Source organism: Rhynchophorus ferrugineus, unplaced genomic scaffold (genome assembly GCF_030347505.1).
Source record: "Rhynchophorus ferrugineus isolate W39M unplaced genomic scaffold, kcgeb_rfMv2 rfM3, whole genome shotgun sequence".
Classification (NCBI taxonomy): Eukaryota; Metazoa; Arthropoda; class Insecta; order Coleoptera; family Curculionidae; genus Rhynchophorus; species Rhynchophorus ferrugineus.
Genome location: NW_027472582.1, coordinates 28,743,827 through 28,770,186, shown reverse-complemented (window position 1 = coordinate 28,770,186; position 26,360 = coordinate 28,743,827). Strand labels below are relative to the sequence as shown.

Below are 26,360 nucleotides of genomic sequence, written 5' to 3'. Positions count from 1 at the left end.
AATTGTATCTGAGAACGTCTTTGTCCTTTAATTTTTACGATTGTTTTCTATGTAACTATGAGTTTTTGAAGAATTTTATGTGTCCTAAAGTATTAAATAAATTTTGTTTTGTTTTGCAACCCGGATAATAAATGAATTCTAGTACATAACGAACAGCAATCACTTTCTATGTGGATATGGTTATTAATAAAACCAAAAGTTATTTTTGAGTTAAAATAATTTAATTGAAGTGACAGTTTGGTCCTATTTTCAGGTAGTATATATATATATATATATATATATATATATATATATATATATATATATATAGCCGCTTGTAAAATCCTCACTAACTGTTTAAATAGCATTATATTGCACTTAAGTATCCAAACTTTTGAGGAATTGCAAACGTACAGTCCATCAAACAAAAAAAGATACATTTAGTATGTTTGATTGTTGAATTGAAAGTACTCAACGAACAAAAAATAACAAAAAATAAATGGATGTTACTGAATAACGATTACTACCAGCAGTCTACAGCCAAACAACGACTCTGCGGTCACAAGAACAGCCTTTGATCATATAGTGCGGAATCTTCTTACCAGCAAATACCAGCCATTATAAATTTATTTAGCCTTTTTAGATTTAAAAACTTTATTTGTATTTCATACATCTTTCAAATGTATTCATTACTATTATATAGTTCAAACCATTCAAATCATAGAAAAAATAACTATTTTTACAGTTTGTACAGGAAAGAAATTTGCTTCTAAAGTATTTCTACATTATGGCGCTAGTTATGTTATTAATCTTTAATTTTACACACAAAATAGTTTTATAGCGGTAAGGATTTACGCTTCTTCTATATGCCATATGGTAGTTGAAGTTTATAATTGTTAAAATCTTTTGGAGGCGGTAAAGATGCAAAGGAAAGATTAATTTCGCATTTTAACAATATAGCAACGTTGGACATACCTAGCCAAACTTGTCAAGACTTCGTATGTTAAAAGTCATAAACCTTGATGTTTGAATAGTGTTAAATAATTAGAATTTTAATTAATTCTTGGCATATCATGTAATCAATGAATTTCATTTATATAACAAAATGCAAATATTTGTTTTAATATGTTAAGTCAGCAATTGAAAGCTAATTAGCATATGTTTATTTATATAAAATGTAATTGTGAATTGTGAATCATCATTAAATTTTATTAGTTCATAGAAGTTGAAATCCTTTAAATGCTCTACGGTCAAATTGTTGATATGTAATAAATAACACTTTAAATTTTGATCTTACATAAATATATTTCACATTTCAAAATAATTGTATGCCTCTTCATGATGAAAATTATTACGTGAATAATTATTGAAATTCTATTTATTTTTGATAGTATAGATTATGATATATTGACTTGTTTTCCGACTTATATTTATTATAATTATGTATGTCATCGTGTTTCACCATTACTTAGATTTAATTGCAGTATTCTTAAAATTAAAGTTGCCTTCATATTTCGAATTAAACAAGTAGATTATAGTAAAAAAATATATGTTAATGGTTATGCAAGGTAAATTGTCAAACTTTACACAGATGTCATTGTTTACACAACAAGTAAATATGAAAATAATTTGGAATAACGTCATCTTTGTTATATCATTTAACAAAAAAGTGAGATATATTGTAATGTAAAAAAGTATGTCGCAACAAGAGAAAGTATAAACGATGATACACATACTATCGTTTATAATTCACTTTATCACTGTCCTATGGAAAAACTTAAATATAGTCATCATTAACAGTAACTTCAGCATACAGGTGTTGAAAACTACCATTTAGTATATTTATAAAATTTATTTTATTGCTTTCATTGAATTTGCCTGCAATGTTCTTGCCATATTTATCGTTAATGCCAGCAAATATTCCTCAATTACTTTCTTTTCCAAACGGTCTGCCTAATGTCGGTTAATTGTGCAGCTTGTTTGGAATCCATTAACGATTGGCAACGCCATATGGCCACAAAACCTGAGCTCAAGAAAACAGCTCGAGCAGAACAAATAAAATTGTTTTTAGTTTGGTTGAATTAATCAATATTTTACTCATATATATATGGTGATATCATTGATTTCTTGTCGTAGACTAATTTTGATAGAATGAGGAGTTCGATTTGAGGGCATTTGGTTTGAATGAGACACAGTAGTTTATGTAAAATTTATTTCTTTGTTATTACATATACGTTTTAACTGGCGATGTTTAATAGTTATGTTTTATAAAATACAAGCATGTTTTATTGCGCTAGAATTATAAATTAGAAAAAATACATGTGATAAGAGTTTGTTTTTATTATTTAAGCATAAGAAAGGTATCGCGGACATGAATACTGAATTAAAATGCCGCCCAGATTAAGCTTTACATTTTACTTTAAACTTTACAAATTTTTCCAACAATATTATTCCTTACAATATTATTTTAACTACTGTCAACTGACCACTTTTTAGTAGGTACGAGCAACAAATTTTTTTTGTTAGTAGTTTAATTTTGTGTATATGTCACAAAATTATATTAAGTAGTAGTGAAAATAATATTGTAAATAAATAAATAGGTTTAGGTGGGTATTAGGCTAAATTGTGTGTATATAGTAGAATGAAATATACGTGTAATAGATAGGTTAAATAAGGTTTCTGTTTGTTTTTATTTAGTTACAATAGTACAACATTATAATTACTTTTTTGTTTTAGACGGTTCAATTTTTTTAAATATTTTGTTTCTTTCTTTTTAGTATTAGATATTTACTAAATAAATTACGCAGTTATTTTATTAAGTATTAAAATGGGTAGGACAAGTAAAGATGCAGCCCGTAATAAACAAAAATAGGGAAAAAAATAATGATTGATAATAAGGAACGCTTCAGGTCCCGGGGTCTGCTACCTAGTCTCACTTAGAATAGAAAAAATGTTCTAACGCAACTAGAACAGAAAGTTGTGCTTCCATCGAGAATCGAACCCGCGACTTGCGTATGTGAGCTGAGCGCTCTAACCATTACAGCATAGAAACAGCTACCTGTAATATTTCTACTCGTTCTCATATGATATGGTTAGTGCTTGAAAAGCAAACTGAATGGCTGTTACACTGAACTTTAATTTTACATTATATACAAATATCTGATTATTTTACATAATAAAATATGTGAACACTTTCTACATTCTTTTGAAATTTGAGGGTTTCCCTCGATTTCTCCGGATTCCGCCATCAGATACTGACTTGGTGCCAATGGAATGAAATGGAACCTCGAAAACGCACTCCATAATTGACGGAGAAATTGGTTACATATATTAAAAATATATATATACATTAAAAAGATACATAATTAAACCATGACATACATTGAATATTATATAGAGCCGAACATCAGATAAGAGACTAATTAAATTATGTGAGGTTATAGAGTTAATTGTATCTCTACATTATTAAATATTAATACTTATTATATTTATTAATAGTATATTAAAGAAATATTTAGTTTTTCGTTAAGTTCGACATATATTGAAGGATAAGATATTTATTTTTGTTAAGTTCACATGATAATGTAGCTGCTTAGAGGTTATTGGAAACCAATAATCGAGAAACAAGGAAGTACTTTTCTAACTTATACGCAAATTTCGAATTTATATAAGAAAAAAAAAGGATATAAACTACGATTTCCGCTAAAAAATTTCGCTGGAGTACTAAGGAAACAGGTATAGTTCACGAGATGTCTCATGGGAATCAGGTTAATTTCAGAGACTAACAACGTTTTGGATCCCTGTGCAATTTGCATATTAAAAAATAACGCGAAGTTAAGGTACTATTAGATTAATTAAAACTAATTTTATTTTTAATAAAACTCTCCGGTCGGGCGAAAACTTAAATTTTATTTGCCAAATTCCCAAGGAATTTTGCGCAGACCTGTTATACATGTATATTTATTACTTGTAAACTTGTCAGTAATTTTCTTGGCAAATACTTATTTAATTTGCATTATCACGAAATATATTTAACATATATTAAAATTGCTTTCTCGTCGGCTATGTGTACTTAAGAAACATTTTGTTCTAGTAATTACAGTAGTTAGGATAACGGACGCATTAAGTATTATATAAAATATGAAAATACAGGGGAAATTTCGCCGAGATCTTTTACTAATATTCGTGTACCGTTTCCAATAATATTAGTTAAAGTTTGATAAATTTATAAATGCGTTTAATTTGTTTCTTTATCTATTAATTCGTTTTGATTGTTGTGAAAAATAATTAACTTAACAAAAAATGCAAACTAACTATTAACTACAAGCTAAACTAAAATTCTACTCTTTACTCTGTGCTCTGAAGCTCCTTATAATAGTCTAATTATGTTGCAGTCTGGCAATTGTACTGGTCCTTGATGATGAATTTTGATGTTTCTCAAACTAATGCTGAACCTCTTTAGGGTGTTTTATAGCAGTAATGTCATCTTAGAATATGGCAGTGTTTAGCAGCAATATATCAGGCACAGTTTATACTTCAATGTCAAGATATTTATTCGTAGTTCATTCAGATAGTGATGTGAATGAGAGGACAAGCTGAATACCACGATATTACTGCCACATCAATAAAAACAGCTTTCCCATGCTTGAGTGTAGGGAGCACGGGTTCTCTGTACATAAACCAGGCTGTTTTTTGGAAAATATAAACCATGACTCATCTGGCCATACCACATTTTTCCAATCATCAAGTATCCAGGATTTATGATCGTTTCATCACTTATTTCGCTGATTAGCGTTTGGTATTATAAAGGTTTTTCGCAATTGTATAAATGTTACTTTATATTATAATATTACTTAAGTAAGTTTTTCCCTCACTTTTGCCGAAATAGTTTTATGTTGTTTGTAACTCTTTTAAAGGTTGTCAGTTTCTGATTGTTAACTTTGCTCTCTTCAGATAGCATTCTTTTCGCCAATGATGCTTTACCATGTTTTTGTATTCTGTCACTACCGTGGATACTGTCACTGATAAAACGTCTGAAAATGTATGAAATATCAAATATTTGACCGACGGCTTGTTTGAATCCTTCCAGAAGAAAGCGAATTATATAGCCTCCAAATCTTGGTATATAAACTGAGCAATACATCGCATTATTTACTCGGAAAAATGGTTGCCAACATGTAGCAATATATTTTATGGTAAATTATGTTCATATTATTTGTTCTTCTCTTTTTTTTGTTTTTCAAATTTTTGTGAATAATTATTTGGTATCAGTTTTTTGAGTGTATCATTTTATCACTACCTTTCCAACAAATTATTAGTTCGATGCAACTACTAACTGTATCATTTACTTATTACTGAGTTCAACCAGTGATGTCAATTTATAATGACCTGAAATTAAATGAGTGTAAATAAAGATATTCGGACCGTTAGGATTTTCATAAAGAACATTCTTGGCCACTTGTAATTTGTTTTTCTTAGTCACACTTTAATACAGTTAAACAGAAAACTATATATCCTATATATATATATATATATATATATATATATATATATATATATATATATATATATATATATATATATATATATATATATAGAGGATGACGAAGTTTAGATGTTTGCTCCAGAAGTAGAGATACTGCACCAATTGTAATAGGAACGCTGTTTTTGCCTGTTTAAAGATAATTTGTCTTTCAATTATCGACCTAACAGCATTACCAGCAATCTGTAAATGTCAATCTCCAATTTCGCATCTACAAACTCTTTCAGTTGATCATAGGTCATAAGTAATATTTTCCCTGTTAGTACTAATACGTTGGCACATTTCTGTACATCTTAGAAGCTTAAGTAATTTAATATTTGCACTTCTGCTAAATAAAACAAAGTCACGTCAACATTTTCGTCATGTTTTCAGTGAATATGAACATAATTTTATATATTTACTAGTATTAGTTAAAATTATTCCATCTTACATAAATCAAAATGAGACTTTCTGGTTAATTTGCAAATGGGTTGATAACTTTTTAATACAACCTGATAAATATGTAAATCGCATTATCCTATTTTATTTCTAAGTATTTGGGAATTTTATACAAGAAAGCTTTACATGTTAACAACTACTGCTGTGGGATTTTGAAGCTGTTAGACTTTGCTACAATAAAATTTTAAAATATTTTTTTTTAATAATATAAACTTAAGTAAATATATATACTTAAAATTTTACGTGCATAATTATATTTTCAATAATTTAATTTCTTAGTTGTACTGTTTTGAAATTTCAGGGTACTGTAGTAGAAGAATCAACTATGCCATTGTAAAATTTTCAGATCACATTTTATTTTGAGATTAAAACATATTTTAAACACAGAATAGACCTTAGATCAGAAAACCAAAAAAAAAAAATTATATTAATATTAAAATTATATTTATGCCTAGTAAAGTAATAAAATAATTTTTCCTATTTAAATGAGTCGCGCACTGAATACCGAATACAATATTCGTGAGGCAAGCTTATTTTAATAAGCTCATTTATATTTTCAGCTATTAGCCTTAGATACACATCTATAAAAACGTGTCCGTCCTGACTTAAATACTCAATTATATTGAATTAAAATGAATTTCTTCTGCATAATCATCATTGTGTTAACACATAATAAAATACCTTTATCTATTAGAATCAAATCGGTTTAAGTAAAGTTAATCGTTGTAATGCAACTGAACCAAAACGAACATTGTTTTGCGTTGACGAAAATAATGTTACACTTTATAATGTTTTAGTTATGCAGGTTTGAATGCACTGCTACAATTTAAATGGTCGGTATGTGACATCGGGAAGGTGTGTCCGGTTGAATTCAAGACATGTACAGAAACAGAAATATTTGAAGAAAAGGTTGAATGTTGAAATGTTATGTAAATGAATGTCGATTTGGAATCCGTCTTCGAGGACATGCTAATGTAGAAGACAATAGTCGAGTGTTTTACGAAAAAAGCACCTTTTGGTTTTATTCAGTATATAATTTCTCCAAATGATCTGAATTTTAACGTATAACTTGCACGGAATAGATGAAATGTAAGTTAAATTCTATAACGAACACTAAATCGATATCGTGTCTGGTGACGTGATGTTGCGAGAGATTACGGTGTTTATATTACAAGAGTTTAGTTTATTGGACTAGGAGACGTGTTAACAAGTCGCCAGTTCTTTCCGTTAAAATTAAAAATGGTATTCAAGCAAAAACAACATTTTTACGGAGATTATGTTGCTTTTTAATTTATTCCAGTAACCGCAATTAACCAGAAGCAAAGGGCACAGGTTGGCAATAATTCCGCAGGTTATTTAAAGCATTTCTTAGCATAGTTAAGTGGAGTTTGGTCAAAAGTAAATTGATTTATCGATTCTTGATACAAGCATAGCAGTTAATGGTGTACGGATACCAAAATCGTACTGAAGTTGCCGTGAATTAATATACTCTACTTGAACTTGGATAGAAGCTTCTAGTTCAGAAACGCCCAACCTTGGAAAACCTTTCCATAGAGGCTATATTATAGAAATTTGGATAAAAACAACTAAAAACAATACAATTTCACTACAACTTAAAGCTGCCTGCTTTAGTATTAAGCTGATCACGTACAGCCTTTTGGTTGCTTCTTCAGGAGGATTCTGTTATAAAGTGCAATTAATAAAGCATGAATATATCCATCTTGTTTTCGTCTTTGCGTTTTACTGTAGTAGCGGTAGTGTATGGTGAATTGTTTTTCTTACTATGTATACTTTAGTGCTTTCCTTTACTTCAAATTTTATTCTTTTTGTATGTAAATTCCCGTTTTTGTTTATTGGTATCAGTATAATTCTTAATATTACTCTTTTTGTTATTGTTGGTTTGTATTATCATTTTGCCTCGGTATTAAAATTGTTAGGTACCATACATTATTGTTGGTCTTTTGAATGTCTTATATATTCTTATTTTGGTACTTTTTGACTCTTATAAATCACTTCACTCCGCTTAGACTTCTACGTTTGTTATTACGGTTTTGCCTTTTATCTTTCCCTACCTCCATCTCCCGGTTCCGTAAGACCAAGATATTCAAACTTGTGTTCCTTTTAAAATTATATTTTCAATGTTTCCCTTATTGATATGTTTTAGTATTCCTGACACTAATTATTTTTAATTCCCCTTTAACCGACTTCGAAAAAGGAGGAGGTTCTATGTTCGGCTATATGTATATATATATATATATATAGATATATATATATATATATATATATATATATATATATATATATATATAGATATATATATATATATATATATATATATATATATATATATATATATATATATATAGATATATATATATATATATATATATATATATATATATATATATATATATATATATATATATAAATATATATATTTTTTTTTTTTGAATGTACGTACCGATTTCCAAAACTTTTTTGTTGTAAAGAGTGCTCTTTCGAGGTGGTTTAATTGGAAACAAATCAGGATCTGTTGACGGGGAAAGGAGAATATCGGAAGAAACGCTCAAATTTCAAAGGCACGTACAAAATTTTTACATCGTTTTTATCTAAAATTATCAGATATTTGGATATAATGTTATTGCTGCGTTAAGTGCAAAAGCAATTTAACTTGCTTTTTAAGCGCTAATTATAGCGCCTCGTGGAAATGTTGTGCAAATATGCTTCTATGGTGTAATGGTTAGAGTGTTTAGCTCCCAAACGGAGGTCACAGGTTCGACTCCCGGCGTGGACGATAACTTTCTGATATTTATTTAGAACATTTGTCAAATCATCTAGGCTAGGTAGCCGACCCCGGGGTCTGGAGCGCTCCTTATTTTCAATCATTATATCTTTATTCCTAATTTTCCTCATACTGCACCTTGACTTGATCTAATCGTTGTGATATTAAATTAAATAACTGCGTAGTTTATTGAGTAAATATCTAACACTAAAGACAAAAATAAAATACTTTTAACAAAAATTGAACCGACTTTAAAAAATAAATAAGGATCTCACAAAAAATAAAAAACAATCTAACTTAGATTTTTAACACAAAAAACATATCTTAAAATAAAATATGTACATTATAATCGTTGTAATAACTAAATAAAAATAAACAAAACCTTATTTAACTTATCTATACTACACGTATTTGATATTGTACTATATACACGCAATTTAGCTTAATACTTACCTAAGGCCGTGCCGAGCCAAAAAAATACAAAATTGATAATATAATTTTGTGACAGACACAAAAAATTAAAATACCGACAAAACAAACCTACAATTAATGCTATTGCTTGGATGCGGCAGCGACTTCAAAGTAATCACTTGGTAGTAGTTAAAATATTATTGTAATTAGATAAATAGGTTTTTACACAGTTTAAATAAGGATTGTGTTTATCTTTATTTAATTATTAGAACGATTATTATGTACATATATTATTTTAAAATGTTTTTTTTTGTATTAAAAGTTTAAGTTTGATTATTTTTTAATTTTTACTTAGTTCCTTATTTATTTTTTGAATTCGGGCCAATATTTTTCTTAAAAATATTTTATCGTCTTTTGGTCTTTTATATCAAATATTAAAGCCACAATTTATGATATAATAAGTTTGAGGGAATAAATAGTTTATCCAGAGAAAAACGAAAAAATATATAAATAAAACATGGCTATTAATAAACAATGCAATCACTATAACTACTAAAATTAGATTTTTGTTCTATTATATGAAGTTGGTGTTAATAACTAATAATCGAAGCAAAAGATACAATATAAATATTTTTTTCTAAGATGTCTCTGAATATTGACTGCTTTTCTTTGCAGGATTTAAGTGTTGGATTTTTTATGTTAACCTGGAAAATGAATTTGAACTTTGAACAGCAGACATAGATCAGTGTCTAGGTTATTAAAAAGTGTCAAATTATTTTAACCAGATAGGTCCATGATTTATTGGTTTCAATGATCATCTAATTATTTTAATTTCAATATTTATAATATTGCCAATTAAATTAATGATATGTATTTTATAACAAGTCTATAAGATATTTTATAATTATCCAGATTATTATGGTTACGAAGGAAAAAAATCTGAAATAAACTGGAAATCTGAAAAAAAATCAAACTAAATTATAACTTTGTCTACCTAGTCTGACCTGAATCTCGGTGGAATGTCGAAGAAATGCTTTTTTAATAACGGGCTGTTATTAAAAGACAAAACAGATGACCTAGCATTAAGGACGTGTCCGTATCTTGATGTATAATTAATTTGTACGGCAAGTTAGAAAGGGATCGGATCGTAACGAAATGAAAGGATGCCTTTTGGAGAAATGGGGTGATATACTTAAGCGACATTATTATCTGCAGGTGTGTTTTCAGCACTCGGAATTGCCTTGTCGAGGATTGCAACGATCAGATAATTTTTATTATTAATTTATCTATAACCTATAATTTATAATAATGCTGACGCTGTAAGTGTAGTACGTGCTGGGCACATTCCTAATACAGATGCAGAAATACAGTGGCGAAGATTTAATATTAATTTATTTATTATTCCTTTTAGTTAATATGTACGTTGATATATTAACTTATTACTTATTTTACACTTGTTTTAATATATTAAATTATATTACGCGTGTAAAGAGCTATTTATTATTCCGTTATTTATTGAAACGTGCGCCATTTCTGTTAATTTATACAGACTGTTATAAAATATTATCATTCAAGGAATCATGCATTTCCGATATCCATTACTTTTGTTGTTCGTTTTGACGAAATCTGTTGCCACACTTTTAGAAATTATGGGGATGTTGCTCCATCACTGGGTGGATTCGACGATTTAAAAGTGGCGATTTTGATTTTAATGACAAAAAAAGGTCTGCAGGACAAAATAAGTTTGTAGACAATAAATTGTAATACTTCTCGGATGAAAACTCTCCTTAAGCTCTTTAAAAACTGTCAGGCAGCTCAGAATCAACTATTTGCAGAATTTTACATGCGATGGAAAATTTTGAAAATGTGGGAAAGGAGGCATTTAAAAAAAATTTCAAACCCATTCGAATTTCGATTTCAAACCAATTTCGAGCCGATTCGAAACTGATATTGAAAAAAGTATTATGACAATCCCAAGTGCAACAAATCATGGATTCGTACAAGAGCGTATCTGCAACGATTCGGAATATTCATGAACATAGAAGTCTAGGCGTGAAGTAAAATGTTATAGATGGTGAAGTGTTAAAACTGATTGAAACTGTTACTGAATATTTCTACCGCTGTCATTTGAAAAAATTATATGTCGTATAGTTACAAAAAGACGAGCAATAGCAAGTTACAGTATCATCAGCAACACCAAATCATCCTTTGGCATGACAACGCTCGACCAACGGTGGAAAAGCTGTGAAAGATAAATCTTTGCAGCTGGAATGGGAAAATCTATAGCATAGAGCGTAATCACCAGATATAGCGCCTTCTGATTGTTAAAATCTATGCACCATGGCTTGGTTTGTATACGGATTCGAAATACAGAAGATATGCGCAAATGTATCGATATGTGGATCGCTACCAAACTAACTTCTTCCTATCGGCACGCTTTGTTGTCAGAAAAATTGGAAACAAAATGTTTAAAAATAATGAGTTTTTAAATGATATTTTAAAGTAAGAAAAGATCATACATGAATGTTCCTAATATAATGTTAACAACACGTCTTTTGAGGATATTTTGAAATTAGTTCATTTTAAGTTCTTTTAATAATTATCATCAAAATATCTATTTAATTAGATCTTCGGATGAGACAAGTTCTTATAAATTCTAAGAATAGTGGATCTATGAAATAATCACTGATCTATAATCAGAATGAGAAGTTCTACAACACACAGTATACTCACCAGGTATAGCGTCTTTTGATTGTTAAAAACGATGCAACATGGCGTAATATATTGATTCAAAACAGTGAATTAATACGTAAAAGTACAGAAGTTTTTCGACACTGTATATTGCCAAAAAGATTGGGAATCTATGACATAATCACTGATCTATAATCAGAATGAGAAGTTCTACAACACACAGTATACTCACCAGGTATAGCGTCTTTTGATTGTTAAAAACGATGCAACATGGCGTAATATATTGATTCAAAACAGTGAATAAATACGTAAAAGTACAGAAGTTTTTTCGACACGGTATATTGCCAAAAAGATTGGGAATGGTTTGTAATATATGATAAAAAATAGTTAGTTTAATTATAAAATACCTTTTTAAAGTAAGAAAATTAAATATGAAAATCCTTAATATAATAATATAATTTTCATAAAAGTAAGTGTTTAGTCAGACCTTCGAAATTCGAAGTTCTTATAAATTATACGAATAAAAAATGTATGGTTGTAATCCGCACTTTATGTTTCAAATTTTGACACAAAAAATCGACAGTAATCTATGAACTGTTATGATAAATATATGTATTGTTAAAAAACTATAATTAGCTGGTATACACAAAATGAGCTAACTAGTATAAGTACAGTAATAGTATTAGTAATAAAGTCTATTTGACAAGTCATAAAACTAGAAAATAAGTTATTTTTACCTACGAAAATAATATATCCCGGATGCTAGGTAATTTTATGTGGAAAACAAGCTAGAATATTAAGTATCACTAATATGTAATGAAATAAAAATACTAGCCCATTATATTCAGATATAACATACATAATAATCATATAATTTATAACCAATATTAAAAACAATAATTTGGATCAATAACTGGCTACCTACATACACCTACTCATATATCTGATTATAATAAAAACAAATTGTAAGTACTCTAAAATCTACGATATGTCTCGCAATCCATATTTGCTTTTATTTAATACATCGGACGTAATACATTATTTCCTTATATCCAAATATGTTCATTAAATATTGTTGTAAGCTTCTAAATAAGTTCAATAAACCTTAGACTAGTTTTTTATATTTTGAAATAGTAATTTTATCGGCATTCGCTCAACACGCCCACCATTTTAAAATACCAACATCATTAAATGTTCACTACTTAAACAATAAGCACCGATTCACAAATACTTTATTCTTGGTTGCAGATATAAAGGATGGTTGTTGCTTGCATACTGTTCAAGTTCATCAAGATAACTAAATGCCCGATCTCGATAAACCTTTTGTCTTAAATACCACAGCAGTAAAAGATTAACTGGTTAAACATTAGGAGCGATGAAGTTAGCAATTCGAAGAATGTTTCTATCATTTTAATTGTTTAATCGTTATTAAATTTATGTGTTACTTAATTAAACACTTCGGATTTAATTAAGTCATTTCAAGGTTTATTAAATTTATTCAGACTTGTTTACGGGATAAATATTTTATGTGTGAAAAAGTATTCCTCGTTCTATTTTAAATTTTATTTGACTGAAATAATTTTAAAATTTTTATTTCAAATTACGAGGGATTTTGTTCAAGGAACATGTTTTTCATTTCTTTCAACAAGATGAGGCAGCTAGACTTTTTGGTTCCGCCTATTTTAAAATGGTAGTGAAAATGGTGAGCTACGTTTTTGATGCCCATAGTTATTTTCGGACAAAACGACATTTTATTGGTACTTTTTGTTGAGAATCTTCAAGGCTAGGCCCTGCATTAAATTCTGATGCATGAGCATTTAAAAAAATGTTGAATACATTGGTTTTAAAACAATTGACTGGAGAAAACAAAAACATTTACACTTACAATGTTTGTTAATTATAATTAAAGAAAATAAGAATTAAATTAAACCTTTTATATCGCATTGTTATAAGCAATGAAAATTGGATTAACTCCAAAAGGTCTGGATAATAGGTAATATTAATATTGAAGTCTTAACACTGAAGATACTTACATTGAAAAATAAAAATGATATACTCAGATATTGCATTCTATATTACTGGACAAATATTAAGAACAATTAATTCACAAGCTTATCAAACGAGATTAAAAATTTCGATGGGCGATTACTTATTCAAAAAAGACGCATTAGTGGTATGTGAAAATATCTTTTCGATTGAAATGTTGGACCTTTTGAAGCATATATCGGACACTACAGATATTCCATTCAATTCTTATTTATTTCTGTTTCTGTTTAATATTTGACTAATCATTACTTAAATCTACAGAGACTTACATTTCTATTATTGTTGTAAATCATTAATTATGGAATACAAAGAATTTAAATAAAAATTCAAATATGTTATTTATTCTGAAAATGTATATATATATATATATATATATATATATATATATATATATATATATATATATATATATATATATATATATATATATATATATATATATATATATATATATATATATATATATATATATATATATATATATATATATATATATATATATATATTTATTTATTATATCCATGTATATTAAAATAACAAAAATGACGCATACAATCAATAATATAAGTGATTAATAATATTTATACAGTAATAATAACATGTTTCTATTAAAATATTGACATTTTTAAAGCATTAGTTACTGCCACACCTCCTTAAATATAGAAACAGGGAAATTATAATGTAAAACGATAATAAATTATAACTTTACTGACGAATATTTTAGATATGTTAATATAATTGCATTTAAATTAATTAATACATTGTTAGTAAGAGAACTAATGAAAATTGTTGAATATTAGTGCTTCAAACTGCAACTTTTGCGTCTGTACTTCTGACTACAACAAATTAAAATCGTTACCTAAGCCCCCTTGGCAATAAACGTCACTTAAAATTTGTATTTTTGTTTTTACTCCATGCTAAAATACGAAAGGTTAAGCTATAAAAACGGGAATATAATTTTAGATGAGATTATTGAATTATGCGACGGAGAATATTTTAACATTTTTAAAACTTTTTGTACGTTTTGTCGGATTTATTTATATTTTCAAAACAATTTTTGAGGTGTGTATAATTGAAATAAAAAATATATTAATGTTTTATACTTATGCTAATTTATGTTATATAGTTATATTATAAAGCTACAAGAATCAATTCTATTAGTTTTGTAGATGTGCCGATAATTTGTGGAACTTTATAAAATATACAAAGAAAAGTTGTGCTGAAACTTATTTAGTACTGATGGAAATTAAATTTTTAAAATTTTCAAAATTTCAGTTTTAGTGGCAGGATAAAAATTAATTTTTTCGCCTTTTATAGACTACGTAAAATATAGAATACGTCATTAAGGTAAGTTTTGTAGTTATTTTGAACATTCGTAATTTTGAGAGGGTTAGCTAAATACGCTTTTACGAATTTACATATTTTGAATATTGGATTTGACTGGACTAACTCGATCAAAATATTATTAGACATTGTAATTGTAAATTATTTACTAATTTATGTGTTTAATTTGATGCTCAACGCGAAAATTGTTATTTAAATCCTGTAATGTTTACCAGAAAATGCTCCTTAAGTTATATCCTTGAATCAAAATATTTATGGCAACATTCGAAAAAAAAAGGAGAAATAAAGGAGGTAGTGACTAGCATTATATATACTTCTCTGTCAGGTATTTTCTATACCATTTTTGATTAAAATACTTTAAAATAATAATGCCTGAGTTTCATAACAAGAAATGTGAACAAATAGTTTAAAATTGAAATTAATATTTGTGTACTCCAGATTTAATATAATGTTAAATTATTAAAGTATAAAATAATAACTAAGATATTTTATTAATGGCGCTTGATATCTTATATATAAAAATGAATCGCAAAATATGTTCCTAAGCGCATAACTCAACAACGCCTGGACCAATTTGGCCAAATCTTTTTTTAAAATGTTCGTTGAAGTTCAGGGATGGTTTTTACGGCGAGAAAAATTAGAATTATTGCTGGAAAAACCCTAAAAATAGCCCTTTTTGTTTGAATTTGTTTCGTGTATCAGTTGACAATTCATCTGTCATCTGTCAAAAGTCATCTGTAACAGACAACTTTTTTTTTTTAAATTTGATATGACTTGAACTCAAATCCTTTTAATCCGTACGAATTGTTTTATTTATTTAAAATTTTTTATTTGTTTAAAATTTAATTCAAATTTTAAATAAATAAAACAATTTGTACGGCTTAAAAGGATTTGAGTTCAAGTCATATCAAATTTAAAAAAAAAAGTTGTCTGTTACAGATGACTTTTGACAGATGACAGATGAATTGTCAAGTGATACACGAAACAAATTCGTATATCGTGTTTTGTGCAGAGTGTTTAGTTAGTTAGTGTTTGTTTAGTTCGTGATTAGTGAAAAAATAATTTATATTTGATTCGCGTGAAGCGCGAGCGCGACATTCAACTAATAATCGCGCAAGTTTGAATCCAGCTGCTTTCAGTTACGATGTGTCAATTGACTACAGTAACTACCAATGTGTTGTTATTGGTTCTATGAACTTGGTTTGCTCACACTGTAAGGCATTAAAATACAAAAACGAAGCCAATGGATTGTGTTGCGCAAATGGTAAAGTGAAATTGATACAATTGGATCCACCACCAGAACCATTGTACTCATTGGTTTCAGGAATAGGAACAGATTCTATACACTTTTTGACACATATTCAACAATATAACAATTGCTTTCAAATGACTTCATTTGGGGCAACAAATGCAGTTCGGGAAAATTTTATGCCAACTTTCAAGGTATGTATTATAGCAGTTACTCATAATTATTTTAGCGAACAAAATTTTCTGTCACCAAAGTTAAGATGTGTTACTAATCTTCAATTTCTTAATCATTACGAAATATATCACTTAGTCATCATATTATATGGTGATTCAGTTTCAGTGACACTTTTATTATATTTTATATTTGATAGATATTAGTTAAAACTAAATATATACTTTTTAAGATCAAATATTATTTAAGTTTGATCATTGACAATCCATTAATTTATACCACACCATAATATTTTTTTTATTTACAGATACAAGGGCAAATATATCACAGAGCAGGTTCACTGTTACCAGTGTCAGATAGCGACAACAAATTCCTGCAAATTTATTTTATGGGCAATTCACCACAAGAAATTGATCTGCGTTGTGCACATAACAATTTAGTAAAAAGGTCTATTGTAGAACAATTACAAACTTTATTTCATCAACACAATCAATTGATTATATTGTTTAAAACTGCCCTGGATCTGATGCCATCCGATAATCACAAAATTGTAATCAGAGCTGATAAAACACCTGCAGGTCTACATACAAGACGTTTTAATGCACCAACTATTGATGAAGTTGCTATCGTTGTAGTTGGAGAAAACTTGGAATCCCGTGATATTGTTTTACATCGTCGGAATTTTCAATTACAACCTATAAAGGAAACACACCGCTCATATGATGCACTGCAATATCCCATTATATTTTGGCAAGGTGAAGATGGCTACGATTTATCAATAAAAATGATAAATCCCATTACAGGTAACTAAAATATTAGTTTAGCTATGGCGATAATATCTCAGTCACTATATTATGTATTTTAATTTTATATTTGAATGTTATTAAAACAAAATCTGTTTACAGGTTCTGAAACCAACAAAAAAGTCAGTTCAATGAACTATTATTCATACCGCCTAATGATTCGGGAAAATGCAGATAATCGCATATTGAAATGTCGGCGATTATATCACAAATATGTTGATGACATGTATGTTAAAATTGAAACGGAGAGATTAACATTCATCAGGTTGAATCAAACCAAACTCCGATCTGAAGAGTATATTCACCTTCGAGATGCGATTAATACTGATGGAAATGCACAGAATGTCGGTCGGATGACTATTCTTCCAGCAACATACATCGGAAGCCCTCGGCATATGCACGAATATGCTCAAGATGCCATGTCGTATGTTCGTCATTATGGTACAGCAGATTTGTTCATCACATTTACATGCAATCCGCAATGGAAAGAAATTAAGCAGGAGTTATTACCTGGGAAATCATCCATTGATCGTCATGATATTACAGCCAGAGTCTTTAGACAAAAGTTGAAATCTTTAATGAATTTCATCGTAAAACATAATGTGTTTGGTGAGACACGCTGCTGGATGTATTCTGTGGAGTGGCAGAAACGAGGATTGCCACATGCATACATTTTGATTTGGTTGGTTGAAAAGATAAGGCCAAATGAAGTTGATGCAGTGATATCAGCTGAAATCCCTAATGTACAAGTAGATCCTGGATTGCATGAGGTAGTTATCAAAAACATGATACATGGTCCCTGTGGAACTCTTAATCAAAATTCACCGTGTATGATGGATGGTAAATGTTCAAAACGATATCCACGGACATTAATATCGGAAACAATTACTGGTAATGACGGTTATCCATTGTATCGTCGCAGATCGACAGCAGACAATGGAAAATCAACAATTGTCAAATTAAATCAACAAGATATTGAAATAGATAATCGTTGGATTGTTCCATATTCACCCATTTTATCAAAGACATTCAAAGCACACATCAACGTTGAATCTTGCCATTCAGTGAAATCGATTAAATACATTTGCAAATATGTAAGCAAAGGGAGTGATATGGCTGTGATTGAAATTGGTGCAGAGAATTCTAATGATGAAGTTACCCAATACCAAATGGGCCGCTATGTCAGTAGTAATGAAGCAGTTTGGCGAATATTTTCTTTTCCTATTCATGAGAGACACCCTTCTGTTGTTCACTTAGCTGTGCATTTAGAAAATGGACAAAGAGTGTATTTTACAGCACAGAACGCAGTACAAAGAGCTGCTCAGCCACCATCTACTACATTAACCAGTTTTTTTGAGACATGCCAAAACGATGATTTCGCACAAACATTGCTATATTCTGAAATGCCAAAATATTATACCTGGAATCAATCCTCAAGGAGATTTATACGACGGAAACAAGGAAAACCAGTTCCAGGATATACAGATGTATATTCCACCGATGCGATTGGCCGGATTTATTCAGTACATCCAAGCAATGATGAATGTTTTTATTTACGACTGCTATTAGTCAATGTACGTGGCCCAACATCATTCCAACAGTTACGAACTGTTGATGGTGAATTGTGTGGATCCTACAGAGAAGCCTGTCAACGTTTGCAATTGCTTGAAAATGACGCTCATTGGGATCAAACTCTCAATGATGCTGTAATATCATCACACACTCATCAAATACGAACATTGTTTTCTATAATCATATCTACATGCTTCCCATCAAACCCAATTGATTTGTGGATGAAGTACAAAGATTATATGTGTGATGATATTTTGTATCAAATACGGAATAGAATGGGAAATCCAAATATACAAATCAGTGAAGAAATTTACAATGAAGCATTGATTTCAATTGAGGACATGTGCTTGATAATGTCAAACAAACTATTAATTCAATTAGGCCTGACCGCGCCCAATCGTCCAATGCATGACGCTTTTAACCAAGAGTTGCATCGAGAAAGACTGTATGATCTCAACGCTTTGAAAGAATAAATTCAAACAAATCTTCCACTGTTAAATGAACAACAGAAGTATGTATTTGAAACTCTTATGAAAGTAACAAATGATGAAACTGGAGGGATTTATTTCTTAGATGCACCTGGTGGTACAGGAAAAACTTTTTTTATTTCATTAATATTAGCAACAATTCGCTCACAAAATAAAATTGCACTTGCACTCGCTTCGTCGGGAATCGCAGCAACTTTGCTTGAAGGTGGTCGAACAGCCCATTCAGCACTAAAATTGCCATTAAATATGCAAAGCAATGAAACTCCAACCTGCAACGTTTCGAAGAACTCTGCAATGGCAAAGGTTTTGCAGCAATGTAAATTGATTGTTTGGGATGAATGCACGATGGCACATAAAAAATCTTTGGAGGCTTTAGACAGAACCTTAAAAGATCTACGTAGCAATAATAACCGATTTGGTGGTGCAATGATTTTATTAGCAGGAGATTTTCGTCAAACATTGCCAGTGATTCCACGATCAACGCCAGCTGATGAACTCAATGCATGTCTAAAGTCCTCCAATTTGTGGAAACATGTTAAAGTACTTCATTTAAGCAAGAATATGCGTGTCGAGTTGCAAAATGACCAATCTGGAAACATATTCTCTAAACAACTCATTGACATTGGTAATGGCAAATTTCCTATAGACATGTTGACGGCTTGCTTTTGCTATGACTATAAACAAGTCCCAGGGGCAATCATTAAGTGTTTGTGGTATTAATCTAGAAAACCCATGTTTCTCACATGGTCAATTGTATGTTGCCTGTTCCCGTGTTGGAAAACCATCAGATTTGTTTATCTATGCGCCAGGTAATCAAACAAAAAACATCGTATACCACAAAGCAATATAATGATAATAATAATAATAATTATGATTCACATGATTAACAATAAAGCGATTACTTACTTTTCAATCCTTATATATGTTTTATTTAATTATTTTTTATTCACAACGCCCTATCACCAGGGTGATGGTTCTGTTCAGGAGAATTTTTTAAAATACGTAGGCACAAAAACTGCCACATTACAAATCTTTTTGACAGGACGAAGTCTGTCGGGTCAGCTAGTTGTGTAATAAATTACGTCAAAAACTTTGCTGGATGATTTATATACAGTAGATTATTTATACTGTACTTGTATATATAGTTTCATATAGCAAACACAATTATTTGCAATAATCTTAGCTCTATAATTATATAGATTAATGTATTAACAAAGAAATCAAATCAAATATAAGATGTTTTGTGTTTGATGATGATTTGTTACATATATAACGGTTCTAAAAAGGCATCGTTTTCCTTAAATTTTCTCTTTGGTTACTTAACGAGCAGGTTTAATGAGTCTTAAATGCCTTAATCATGTGACCTTGCTGTAACTGGTCAGGCTGGCAAATTAACATGTTCATAAATCATTAAGAACTACAATACATAAATAGACGTTTTGAGTTTCACAAAGTTTATGCCATGTATCGGTAAACCGATTGAAACTAGAGTTGAATCAAAGGCGATTTCAACCATTTATGATACTCGAACTATTATACATCACATGAACTGTAAATCAAGTGGTGAAATTCGTGCTTGCTTTGGATAAATGCGTTCGTGTACATGCGCTCATATGTAATAAAAGGAATGTTCCTAACAAATTCCGGTGTTTCGAAATCTTTAACCGGGACAATGTGACGCAAGGTAATATTCAAAATATATGACCGAATCTTATCTTTTCGGACATTTAGATAAGGAAAACTATTAAAATAATGACCAAAATAAAGCAAAAGCAAGTTTAGGAGATATATTTTAAATAATTCACTCGGAAACCGTTTCAGTGCATACGGCAAACGTCGAATTTAAATTTAATTGATTCACATAATATTTGAAACGATATAGGTTATAAAAATTGTACAAAAAATTTCACCGGAAAACATATAATTTTCATGAATATTCGACATATGAGTATTAGCAGCAAAAATTGTTACTTTTATTGCGAATAAATACACACAAATACTTTTGGATAACTCTTACAGGAAAATAATCGTTCAATTAAGTTATGCTTTTCTTGAATTACATATAATACACATAATTTATTACAATTAAATTTTGTGAAATGTGCTTAGTGAAATTTGCATACAAATATTTTGAAAATTTTTTTTGGAAAGATTGCAGTACATGAAACCATTTATGTTAAACTGGTTTTATAATAAATATTAAAATGAAAATTCTAGTAGAAGGAGTTTTGGTCACTATTCACGTAGTAAACTTTATATTATGCTCAGTGATATTAATACTCACATAGGAGACAAACCGACATTAATTCAGATGCATTCTTTGTGTATAATCATCAATAAAATATTTGTTGAAATAGAGGTTCATTAATTTGGTTAAATGGTATTATGTATTTTATTATAATTAAATAAAATAAAGTTGGTGCAATATACTTGAAATTTTAGTTCAAAAATCGAATTACACTTAATGAACCAGAGTGTTAAAATCATTTGTGAATATAGGCGTTTGGTAAATAATATTTCTATAAAAATTGTGCGGATAAGTACGGTTTACCTAATGATCTACGAAAGAGCGATATAAATTGAGCTGTTCAAAAGTATTAAGTGATAAGATATTGATTTGGTGAAAGATAAAGGTATATGTTAGGGATACACAAATATTTTTTACTTGATGCCGACAAATATTTGCAGTTAAGACATTGGCTTTGTAAAGGTCTATTTAAAATACAAATTATAAAGAAACTGAAGTTATTTTATCATTAGAGATGTGTATATTTTAGACGATAGATCACAGGAAAAAATGCTAATTATTAAGGATATATGACTTAACTAATTCAAGTTTTGCGATTTTTTATCACAACTTATATCTTTTCGTATCAAATGATTTCCTATATTTCAAGTATTTGATATCATGATCATAGGTATGATCATATGCGCTATAAAATATAGAAAATGATCAATTTCTGCTGTGCATAGTAATGAGAAAATTATTGTAACTACGGAATTTACAATTATACGCCTTCCTAATTTGGCGAACAACATTTATGTAACTAGCTATATGATATTTGGTATGTTGAGAGTTGATTCTTATGTCATATAATCATGATGTACGTAGTAGCTCTAGTATATTATGAATTAGGCTCTCTCATTAAATATCAGTATATTAACTACAAAACCTACGATTTTGTATTACTCTTTATATTTTTGTAGTTTTATATAAGCCAATGTAGATTAATGAATTCTAAGGTTTCGAACGGTATAACTCTTTATAAGCTTAAGCTAATAATAAATGATATCTGAGATCATTAAGATCGAAACAAGAAAAATATCACAAAGCAAGTAATCATTCTTTTTGATATAAGGAGAAAAATATGATTTATAACCCGAGACGGTAATTTATTGGACTCATTATCCGGAGATATATGATCATTTCGGAAACATTTTCTGTTTCATGTATTTAAATTGTAATTTTAGCTTATCATAATTTGTTTTATTTTTTATATATCATGTATTTTCACTTAAAATAAGTTTAATTATATTTTTTACAGGATGATTTATATAAAGTATGTTATTTGATTTATAGGAAAATTTTATTCATTATAAGACATTTATAGTTCGTTGTAAGTACTGTAACAAAAGCTTAAGAAGACTCACCTTATATTAAATAACAAATTGATATAATATCCAGATTAAATACATATATTTGACACGTCCACTAATAACATTTTCCTTGACCTGAACAAGAATTCGTCAGCCTTCGAGCACAGTTTGAACTTTTCCTTTATTTCCCTACAACTGTAATCACTAGCCGCCCTGATGTTTTCTTCAGATATATTTTCTTATAGAGAACGTCGATCTATTTCCCAAAACAGGCACCGACACACAACGACTATTTTTGCACTACAATTTCTTCTCATCAAGTACTACCGGTACGACGTGCTTCCATTCTTCAATATGTAATTTTATGCGGTACGTTTCGTTTACCGACGGCGTCCGACCAGATTAACCTAACTGAGAACGGCGGCGAGTACCTACACGAGATACCGATTTAGTAGCGATCCTCAGAGGTACTACGAAAGACTGGCTAAGAAGCCGAATAGGCGGCGAGAGGTGGGGAGCAGGTGTTTGGGTATCTAAATCTGACCCACACCGACGAAATTTCAAATGAGGTACTGGGTCTGTGGTACCACCGGATTCGCCGAGTGGCAGCTCCACTGTGGCTGCGACCGCAGTCGGTTCTCGGTTGGTACTTGGGTATGGTACTCTGTTTCCTTGATAGACGCACTTCAAGGTTGTAGCTTGGTTGTTCATATTTGCTGCAGCGTTATATATTTATCTAACTGTAAACCGTACTTGTCTATTGTAATTATGTATAATTTTTTATTCCACATGTTTTTTTTCACGATATAAAATTATCATTATACTCCGTTTCTTCTGCTTGACATTAACATAAAAACAGTTACGCTAGCATACAATATATAAATACATTTGTTCTTTATAAAACGAATTAATTAGTGTCCCTATAAACTAAACGACTATTCTCATTAGAAATTGCCATTGTGTGACGTGCTGATATTTCACAGATATTAGACGTTATTTACTTTACTAATTTACATTTCCAGATTCATTGAGACTTGGAGTTCCTAGAAGAATTAGCATATGTTTAAATAATCATAACAATAAAACTAAAGCCGGAACTAACTTTTTTATTGGAAGTATTAGATGTTTTATACCACTTATTGGTTACCTAGCCCCAGTGACATCAATTCTCGCATAGAGGACAAACCCATTTGTACTATTTGGTTTAAAATAAATTATTATGTATTTACAATTATTTTTATTAACCTAAAATATGTATTTCATTATTGAAATTTATTTAGCATCTCTATGTCAAGATAACATAAGCATATACATAAATAAGGTATAGATAAGCTGGCGATAGCAATGCTCACATAGAAGATGAATCTGAACATAAAATTTGTTTTAAAATCAACTAATATTTTATACTTATAGTTGGTTTAGATATTCATTTTACTAACCTGGTACCATTTTATTTATTGGTCCTATCTATAACTGTCCTATTTTTTTTTCTAATGGTATAAATAATTATTTTTACCACGCCTCCATAGCTCAGGGGCTAGAGCACTGGTCTTGTAAACCAGGGGTCGTGAGTTCGATTCTCACTGGGGGCAAATATTATATATTTTAATCTTATTTGCTTTTTGAGTAATTGAAAATGTAAAAATCTTTTTATTACGTGTAAATATGGATATTTAGAAGATTGTTTTGTGATTAATACATGAAATATATATATGATTAAAATATTTTAAAATTATTTTGTAATCTATTAATATTAACGTGCAATATAACGTAATATTAAACATATGTATCTTTTTTATTATATCATTATGAATGATATCATAATTTTATTACGATATTTAATTATACAGAAACGCCAATTCAGCTAAAATAAAAAGATGTTTTTCAATTATTAATAATTTTCCAGTAAAAAAATAACGGAGGAAAATAACTATGATTCCTAATATTCGACAGCGTAGAACATGTAACTGTAAAATACTCCCCTCTCTCATTATAGAACATTCCGGTTAGTTTTGTTAGGAACAATAATTATATAGTTCTTTGATATCCTCATCCTCATTACTCAAGGAAAAAACCTAACCAAGTTTTGTTGTATTTATTGAGAATGTTACCGAGTGTACCGAAAATAGTTTTTTTGATAACGGCTTTAATTATAATTAATTTAATTAAGGAACAAGATCATGTAGCTCTTTTTGTTCACTAATCAATGCCTATATAATTTTAATGTTTATTTTTTATAGGGTTTTAAATAAACTTTCAGATTACAATTATTTTTATTTATCCATATCAATATTTTTTTTTGTTGATAATTAATTCATATCTGTTTGCGTCATTGGAAAAATGGTATCACGTATAACTTTCTACTCAGTATCCTTAATTAATATACTTATTTTAAGCAATTAAAATCTAGATTAAAATTCCTTATAGAAATTAATTTAAAAAATAAAGCTAAAAAATTCTAAAGTACTACGTGACCTTATAATTAGTCAGTTTAATAAATTGTTGAATTTTGATAGTAAAATAACTTCAACGAGAATTCTTACAATTGAAGTGGGTAAGAGCAAAATATATTTTAATTTGTCTAAATTCAAAGTTTATTATCAAATGATTATTCCATGATATCAAGTGTAGTTTTAAATGCAGTAAATAGTTGTAGTAATAGCTGTAATACTTGGTTGATGAGATGTCGCAAATAATGGTTCAAATCTTTCTGGGGCATGGTCGTAAATTTATGTTTATAATTGTTTTACATTTTCAATTGTCATAATAGTGTAAAATCTGACAAGAAAAATTGTTCCAGTCATATCAGTAACCAGCGAAGGTGGCCGGAATGATCTCTTTGGCTTAATGCCGAAGACCATCTTTCGGAGCCCGCCTTAAGTAGTAAATCCAGTCAAAATAAACCTTAGTTGGTAATAAGCAGACTCTAAAATATGCATAAAATATTGTAGTAAAGTGTTTTAAATATAGTTTTTAATAAAAGAAACGTCTGTTGGAGAATGAATAAATTGTCTATCTGCTCACTTGGCTTGATCACCCTGTATTGTTGCTAGTCACAAAATATTAGATTAAATGAAGATAAATCACAATCATAAAGGCAATCTAGACAAAATAAAGAAGGCCTCTCAGCCGGCAGGAAATACTATTCTAGGAACTATCCTAGAACAGAAATATTTTATAATAAAGCATACATATGACGAATGAGACTAATTTGTTTGTTTGAATTGTGTTTAATGTATCAAACTTT

At 29.3% G+C, this 26,360-nt stretch overlaps 2 protein-coding genes and 1 non-coding gene across 3 annotated transcripts in view; 2 read left to right on the top strand and 1 right to left on the bottom strand.

The window, feature by feature from the left end:
* The window catches only part of LOC143192714 (uncharacterized), a 176,062-nt gene extending 152,475 nt beyond the window's left edge, over nucleotides 1-23,587 (bottom strand). Inside the window, exon 1 of the mRNA XM_076398210.1 lies at nucleotides 23,168-23,587. The gene's annotated coding sequence lies outside the window, so the exon portion shown is untranslated. The remainder of the gene's footprint in view (nucleotides 1-23,167) is intronic.
* Nucleotides 16,544-20,572, top strand: LOC143193645 (uncharacterized). Its single transcript, XM_076399972.1, has 3 exons — nucleotides 16,544-16,676; nucleotides 16,961-17,456; nucleotides 17,559-20,572. The coding sequence occupies exons 1-3, from the start codon at nucleotides 16,620-16,622 to the stop codon at nucleotides 19,499-19,501; spliced, it is 2,496 nt and encodes an 831-aa protein (XP_076256087.1). The 5' UTR covers nucleotides 16,544-16,619; the 3' UTR covers nucleotides 19,502-20,572.
* Nucleotides 23,588-24,632: 1,045 nt separating the features above from the next.
* TRNAT-UGU (transfer RNA threonine (anticodon UGU)) lies at nucleotides 24,633-24,705 on the top strand. Its single transcript has one exon. It is a non-coding gene; the product is annotated as a tRNA-Thr (tRNA).
* Nucleotides 24,706-26,360: the final 1,655 nt, after the last annotated feature.

Excerpts from the sequence above, each read along its gene's own strand:
- LOC143193645 (XM_076399972.1), top strand. The coding sequence starts at position 16,620 with ATGACTTCATTTGGGGCAACAAATGCAGTTCGGGAAAATTTTATGCCA. Across the intron at positions 16,677-16,960 it reads ATTTTATGCCAACTTTCAAG|ATACAAGGGCAAATATATCA; the intron begins GTATGTATTATA and ends TTTTATTTACAG. Across the intron at positions 17,457-17,558 it reads AATGATAAATCCCATTACAG|GTTCTGAAACCAACAAAAAA; the intron begins GTAACTAAAATA and ends ATCTGTTTACAG.